The sequence below is a fragment of the Pipra filicauda genome, unplaced genomic scaffold (assembly GCF_003945595.2).
Source record: "Pipra filicauda isolate LSUMZ 115617 unplaced genomic scaffold, ASM394559v2 scaffold866_size83229_pilon, whole genome shotgun sequence".
Classification (NCBI taxonomy): domain Eukaryota; kingdom Metazoa; phylum Chordata; class Aves; order Passeriformes; family Pipridae; genus Pipra; species Pipra filicauda.
The window spans coordinates 53,837-61,756 of NW_024105049.1; the positions used below are offsets into that span (position 1 = coordinate 53,837).

Below are 7,920 nucleotides of genomic sequence, written 5' to 3' on the forward strand. Positions count from 1 at the left end.
CAGGCCTTGATACTTGGCCTTCTTGATCCAGCCTGTCCAGATCCCTCTGCAGAGCCTTCCTGCCCTCCAGCACAGCCACACTCACACCCAGTCTCCCAAACAGAACAAACTCTGACCACCAGCAGTCCAGCGTGTCAGTTCTGCTGCCCCCTCCTTCCTCCACCCAGAATGGAAAACTCCATCATTTTGGGGTCTCTGTGCCCATCAGCTCCGACCACCACATCCCCCACCAGTCACAGAATCATGGAATGGTTTGGGTTGGAAGGGACCTTAAAGAGCATCTCAGTCCAACCCCCTGCCATGGGCAGGGACACCTTCCACTGGACTCAGAGCTCAGAGCCCCATCCAACCTGGCCGTGAACACTTCCAGGGATGGGGCAGCCAGAACTTCTCTGAGCAACCTGTGCCAGGGTCTCACTACCATCACAGTCCAGAAATTCTTCCTAATATCCCATCTAACCCTTCCCTTTCTCAGTGTGAAGCCTCTGCCCCTTGTCCTGTCACTCCAGGCCCTTGTCCAAAGTCTCTCTCCATCTTTCTTGTTGGCTCCCTTCAGGCACTGGAAGGCCACAATTAGGTCACCCCAAAGCCTTCTCTTCTCCAGCCTCAACAATCCCAATTCTCTCAGCCTTTCCTCACAGCAGAGCTGCTCCATCCCTCTGATCCCTTTGGTGGTCCCCTCTGGACTCGCTCCAACAGGTCCATGTCCTTCCTGTGCTGGAGCCCAGAGCTGGAGGCAGCTCTGCAGGGGTGACAACATTACAGCCCTGTGTGTTCCAGCAAGGACATGGTGGAACCTCCTGGAGTAAAGGGCCCATTGTGACACTGTAGGGCCTTCTGGAGCCAAAGGAACCCTGGGACACTGTGGAATCTCATGGAACCAAGGGAGCATTGTGACAATGTGAAAATTCATGGAATTAAGAGACCATTGCGATACTGCAAGGCCTCATGGAATCAAAGTAACCCTGGGAGACTGTGGAAACTCATGGAATCAAGGGGCCATTGTGCCATGAAGGACCTTATGGAACTAAGGGAGCCCTGTGACATGTCAGGACCTCATAGAATCAGGGGCCATTGTGACACTGAGGAACCTCGGGGACTCAAATACCACTGTGACACTGCAGGGCCTCATGGAACCAAAGGAACACTAAGACTTTTCCAAACCTCATGGAATCAAGGGGCCACTGTGACACTGCAAAGCGTGAGGGAGACAAAGGGACCCCAGGACACTGTGGACCTCAAGAAATCAAGGGCCCATATTGGCACTGTGGAACCTCATGGAATCAAGGGGCCATTGTCACACTGCAGGGCTCATGGAATCAAAGGATTCCTGGGACACTGTGGAACCTCATGGAACCAAGGGGCCACTGTGGTATGTGGGGCCTCCTAGAACCAAAGGAGTCCTGACACATTTTGCAAACCCATGGAATCAAGGGTCCATTATCACACCACAGACCCTTACGAAGCCAAATGGACCCTGTGAGTCTGTGGAACCTCATGGAATCTAATTCCCATTCCCACACTGTAAAACCTCATGGATACTGTCAGATTCCCATAATTAAGAGACACCTCTGCCCAAATTCAGCTGCAAAGGAGACCATGTGCCAAAGTCAGCAGTCCAGGTTTGATTTAACAGTAAATAGGAGGGAGAGAAAGAAATGGAAAGAGAGAGAAGAAGGGGTGGTGGGAAGCCAGTGAGAGAGAGACAGAGATGAAGTAAATGTATCACACCATGGAGATCCCTGAGGCTCCCGCTGGTCCTTCTTCCCCCTGCTCTGCTCAGTGGAGGGTCCCCAAGTTGTGCTTCAGGGCTATCACTTTTATACAGCTCAAGTCCTGGGTATTCAGGGGGGTAGATGCTGTTCCCACAGCTTGGGCTGGCACATCTACAAGGACTTGCTTCCTTTCCCACAGCTTGCCATGGTGGGAGTTTTGCCCGGTGTGCTTCCAGTCTGCAGGTGGGAATCTTTGTCTGGATGGGTTCCCCAGACCTGCCTTACCAGCCCTGGCTTCCTGTTGGGGCTGTCTGCTCTTTCCCACACTCTGCACAGTGCAATTCTGTCCTGGGGGCTACTTCCAAAGCTTCACCTCCCTTTAGGCCTTGGAATTAAAGGCCTTCCTGTTTGCCACCAGTGCTTATGTGTTGTGGTGCCTTATGGGATTTTCCTGCTTTGACAGTGTTTTGAGACAGTTCATTGTGCCCTTCAAGTCCTTACATGTGCACACACACACACCACTCTCACCAGTGTCTGGCCCTCCAAAGAACACAAGCCCTGATGATTTGTAGCTCCCACTCCAGTGGTTGGCACTTGGACCTCCCTCTGTACCCAGAGCTCAGAGCTCCCTTGTGCCAGAAAGTTTAAAGAGATTGTGCCTCATTGTGCCAAGACAACCCTTGGAAAAAGGTGTCCCTCTGTGTTTCCTGGGATAAGAGCACTCTATTTTCATCTTCCAAAACCTTGGAGAGGTCCCAGAGATGTCCCAGGAAAGAATTTGGGGCCTCAAGCACATGACCCGTATATAGAGGCTGAGGACTCAGGGGTCAGTGGTGTGAAGATTGAGGACAGTAGGGGAGTAGCCTGAGAGGTCTGGAAGGGGGGTGTCAGAGCTGGTGGAGCTTTTCTTCCTGTCAGAAAACAGCCTAAGAAAGAACTAGTGCCACCAAGGGCAGCTGGGATGGCCTAGACTGGTGACAAGAAGTCAGAAATTTCCCTCCAAGGTCAGTGTTGTGGTGCAATATGTCACAAAGAAGGAGTCTGGATGAGCCCAAGGCTTTGTGTGTGCAGGAAGAGCCAGGGAGGACGCAGAGATGTCAGTGCAGGAAGGTGCCAGCCAGGTGGGGCAGCCGGGGGGATGACGACAGCCTGCAGGGAAAGGGGCAGGGCATGGACACCGTAGGACAGCCTGGGCTGGAGAGGAGACAGGGAGGGGGAGAAGCTGAAAGGCCCTGACACAGCCACCTTCTGCAGGCCTTTGGCCAGGGCTGCTGTCTGTGCCCCTGATGCCAGGAGGAGGGGAGTGCCCCTTGCAGCCCTGGGGCCTCATGGCCTCCTTGTCCCTGCTCAGCAGCCTGGCAGGTGCCACCCCATGGTCCTGCCCTTGGCATTGCACATCCCACATCCCAGTGCCCCAGGAAGAGCCCTGAGGAATGAGGCAGGGAGAGAATCTGCCTTCCCAGGGGCTGGGGGTCAGGGCTTGGTCTGTTAGATTAAGGAAACAAGTCAAGGTTTGTTCAGCATCAGAGCCACCTTTCCCTTGCTTGTCCATCCTTGTCATCACTGTCTGCACTTTTCTGCTCTAACTGGAATATGGGGACAGGGTCTCAGTTGTGTCCCTCAGTGAGACTCATTAGCACTACAAGAAACTTTAGTGTTTCAATCTCATTTTGACTTCTTGAGAAGTTGTTGGAACTCACTCTCAGGGACTGAGTCTCATGTAAACAATGAGAAACCCCCTGAGGGTCATGAAATGCCTGGGGCTGTTGCTGTGCTGCTGAGCTGGGCCGGGCTCCTGGCACACAGGGAGCTCCTGGCAAGCAAGAAGAGCTTCAAAGAAACAGCTCTGCTGGTGAGCAGCTCCTCTGCACAGCCCAGCAGGGCTGAGGGCACTGCCTGCAGCACCCAGGGCACAGGAGAGAAGGCAGAGAGATGAGAGGCAGCCTGGGCTGGGAGGTGACTGAGCTCTCACCATGTGAGAAACCTTCCCAGGATTTGAAGGAAGAATTCTCTGGCTGTAGGAAAGTTCAACTTGCCTTCCTGGAGGCATCTCCTAAAGCTGCCACATCCCACAGCTTCCAGGATCTTTCAGCAGGACTCTCCCAGTTGCTGCAGTGCAGGGGAAGTGGCCATATGGCAGAGCAGGGCAGGAGCTGCAGGCAGCAAGGGCAGAGAGGAGAAGGGAGCAGGAGGTTCAAGGGATCCTGGGCTGGGAGGACAGGGCAGAGCTGCTCAGGGCAGGAACCTTGCCAGCCCTTTGCCACGGTCAGGCTGTGGCTGCAGAGCAGTGCAGGTGAGTTCCTGCAAGTGCCTCTCCCAGCTGCCAAATGGCAGCAGTGGCAGGAGCTGTCAGGATGGCTCTGCTGGATTTGCTGGGGTGCAGCAGGAGAAGCTGCTGCAGAGCAGGACTTGCTGCTGCCCCCTCAGAGGCCCAGGGCCAGAAGGTTCCCTGTGGCAGGGCTGGCTGTGGGGTGGGAAGGTGGGGGTGCAGCCAGGGGTGCCCAGGGCTGTGGGGCAGAGCAGGGTCCTGCCCCCAGGGCTCTGTGTGCTGGGGCAGGGACTCTGCTGCCTGCCAGGGTCAGCTCTCAGCCCGGCCAAGGAGCTGCCACGGCCCTGCAGGGAGAAGGGGTGGGTGGAAGGAGTGACCCCTCAGGGCAGGGCAGGGCTGGGCAGGGCCCTTCAGCTGCAGGCTCAGGGCTCCTCACAGCTTCAGCTCCACCTCCTCCATTTCCAGGGGCCCTTCTCAGGAAGCACATCCCCCCAGAACACCTCCCCCTTCCCAGCCACCGCAGGCTGTCTGGGATCTGCTCTGCAGCCCCTGCCCAGGCAGAGCTGCCCCTGGCACTGGGCTGGGGATGGCTCTGGCAGCACTGGCAGGGAGCTGAGCTGGGCACAGGCAGGGGCTGCTGGCAGGAACAGCTCCTCACCCAGAGACAGGCAGGCAGGGAGAGGCAGCTGCTGCCACAAGGGCTGGGCAGGGGGATGTGGGCCCCTCCCTGCTGTCCCTGTGGCACAGACCCCTTCCCTGAGCAGCTCCTGCCTGGGCTCCTTTCCCAGCCTAAGCAGAGCCTGTGCCCTCAGGCCCACGGGGGCTGGGCTGGGCATTGCCCTGCAGCAGCCAGAGCCCAGGCAAGGACAAGGCCCTGATTTCCAGCTGTCTCTCTGTGTCCCTCCTCCCTTGGCAGCAGCATTGTGGCATTTCACTGCCATCCCCTGCTGCCTGGGCTCTCCTTGTTCTCACCAGTGGGTTTTCTGAGCCAGTGTGGGGTTTGGGGGGGCAGATTCCTGTCCAGACACAAACCCTTTGGGTGCTGCTGTGGGGATGTGTCTGGGGGAGCCCTCCAGGCACCTTCAGGGTCTTCAGCTGTTTGCCTGGGTGTCCTGCAGGGCTGCAGGTGCCCTCCAGAAGGGCACAGCTCTGCCATAGGATCTCTGTGCTGCACAGGATCCCCATGGAGAAAACTCCTCAGTGCTAAATCCATGGAAATGCTCTGGGCAGCTGTACTTGGGAGCTGCAATGATCCCTCTGTGTGGCAGTCTGGGAGGAGAAAGATGAGATCCTAATCAGACATCCTGAGGAAAGGCAAGCATTCTGTCAATGTGCTCTTTGAACCAGGATTCCTCTGCTCCTAGAAGTGCCTTGTTTCTTTTTTAAGGGAATTCCTAAGGGTGATCCCCCTTTAGCTCTAAGCTGCCAGCCAGGGGCAGCTGTGAACAGCAAAGATGGCCAGCTCTTGTCTCTGCACCAAGAGACCACCCCTTTGCCTCTCAGGACTCACAAGATTTCCCTTGGAGCACATCAGAAATGTCAGAAATTTCAACCATCCAAACTCTTCCTGGCAAGAGGAATTTGAACAAATTCAAGTCCCCCAAATCCCCTCTCTGTGTTCTGTGCTTGGGCAAACTGTGACCAGCAGTTCTGGAAACACTTTGATGCATCACAAGTGCATTTAATTGGAGGTCACCCTGTGCTCCAAGTTGCCTCTCACTGCACAGCAAGAAGGATTCCTTGGGAGCCCATTCCAGGGTCCCTGCTCTCAGTGCCCCCTTCAGCCAGCAAAACCCAGAGCTCAGGGAGAGGGATGCAGAGAGATCTTCCTGAAAAGAGGCCCTGAATGTTGAGTTGCTATGAGACATGCAAGATGTTTTGCTAATTGAGTCTGGCCTAATTCAGTTCTGTCTTTATTCCCCTCAACAGAAAACAATAACCGGAGGCAGCAAATGTCCAACAGCAGCTCCATGGCCCAGTTCCTCCTCCTGGCACTCGCAGACAGGCGGGAGCTGCAGCTCCTGCACTTCTGGCTCTTCCTGGCCATCTCCCTGGCTGCCCTCCTGGGCAATGGCCTCATCCTCAGCGCCGTAGCCTGTGACCACCACCTGCACACCCCCAGGTACTTCTTCCTGCTCCACCTCTCCCTCACAGACCTGGGCTGCATCTGCACCACTGTCCCCAAAGCCATGCACAATTTCCTCTGGAACACCAGAACCATCACCTACACAGGATGTGCTGCACAGGTTTTTGTCTACATAATCTTTCTTAGAGCAGAGTTTTCCCTCCTCACCATCATGTGCTACGACCGCTACGTTGCCATCTGCAAACCCCTGCACTACGGGACCCTCCTGGGCAGCAGAGCTTGTGCCCACATGGCAGCAGCTGCCTGGGCTGCTGGGTTTCTCATTGCTCTGCTGCACACACCCAGTACATTTACCCTGCCCCTGTGCCAGGGCAATGCCCTGGACCAGTTCTTCTGTGAAATCCCACACATCCTCAAGCTCTCCTGCTCACACTCAGGCTACCTCAGGGAACTTGGGCTTATTGTGTTTAGTGCCTGTCTAATGATTGGGTGTTTCATTTTCATTGTGTTCTCCTATGTGCAGATCTTCAGGGCTGTGCTGAGGATCCCCTCTCAGCAGGGACGGCACAAAGCCTTTTCCACGTGCCTCCCTCACCTGGTCGTGGTCTCCCTGTTCCTCAGCACGTTATTCTTTTCCTACCTGAAGCCCCCCTCCATCTCCTCCCCATCCCTGGATCTTATTGTGTCACTCATGTACTCAGTGGTGTCTCCAACACTGAACCCCCTCATCTACAGCCTGAGGAACCAGGAGCTCAAGGATGCCATGAGGAAACTGATAAGTGGGTGTTTTTCAGAAGCAATAAACTCTCCTTCTTCTGCTTGTTATGTACCTCATTAAAGGCCAATCCTTTTATGGACTTCATTAAAGGCCCACCATATATTCTCTATTTTTTGCTCCTGGTAGGGGTGTTATTTTTGTGAGAATTTGTTCACACCAAAAAATCTTTATATATATAAAGATATATATATAAAGATATATATAAAAATGTATATATATATAAACACCATTTTCAATTCAGTGTAGGCCTTTCTAGCCTGGCCCAGAGGCTGTACAAATTGGCAATTGTACTCACTCTGTGCTTCAACCAAATAAAGAACTCTGCATTGGCTTGTTTGCCTGACATCTTTCCTCTCTGACTTCTCTGCAGCTGCAGGGTCAGTGCCTCTGTGCAGAGCTTGGCCAGAAAAGAGTCCCAGCAGAGCAGCACTGCCAGGGAGCAGCAGCCCTTCTCCTGCGTGGCCTCCTCTCCCTTCCCTTCCACACTGTCCTGCAGAGCCCTGTGTTGTTGGAGGCCTCAGTGCTCTGGCAGTCGGTCCCAGTCCTTCTGCAGGACTGTCCAGGGACTGCAGGCAGGGACAGCCACGGGCACTGCTGGCACAGAGCTGACCTCTGCAGCAGCACTGCCATCCTGCAGGGGCATCTCCTCAGGCCAGGGCCTCAAAGACTATTTACCATGCCCCATGAGGAAGTGGACCAAGGTAGAAGACGCCGTCCGGTACCTAAGAGAATTGGCATTGCTGGAACTTATGTATGATGACGCTCAATACGATCCCGTCGCTGATGACCCAGAGGGTGTCACTTGCACAATGCCCATGTGGAAGAAGATAATCCAGGGTGCTCCTGCATCATATGTTCATACCTTGGCAGGAATAATGCTTCCAAACACGCAAGAAACGCTTGTGGGCACGCTGTGTACAGTGTCCCATGTTCCCTTTGGTTCCAGGAGGCCCCAGGGTATTCCAACGGCCCCTGGATTCCAGGAGATTCCACAGTGTCCTGGGGTTCCCTTGTCTCCCTCAGTTTTGACAGTGTCTCGGGGTCCCTTTGTTCCCAGGAGGTTCCTTTGTTT

At 54.7% G+C, this 7,920-nt stretch overlaps 1 protein-coding gene across 1 annotated transcript; it reads left to right on the forward strand.

The window, feature by feature from the left end:
* The first annotated feature begins 5,936 nt into the window (after positions 1 to 5,936).
* Positions 5,937 to 6,938, forward strand: LOC120325164 (olfactory receptor 14J1-like). The gene has a single exon (XM_039390719.1). It carries the CDS (start codon positions 5,937 to 5,939, stop codon positions 6,906 to 6,908), a length of 972 nt encoding a protein of 323 aa, XP_039246653.1. The 3' UTR covers positions 6,909 to 6,938.
* The last annotated feature ends 982 nt before the right edge of the window (positions 6,939 to 7,920 follow it).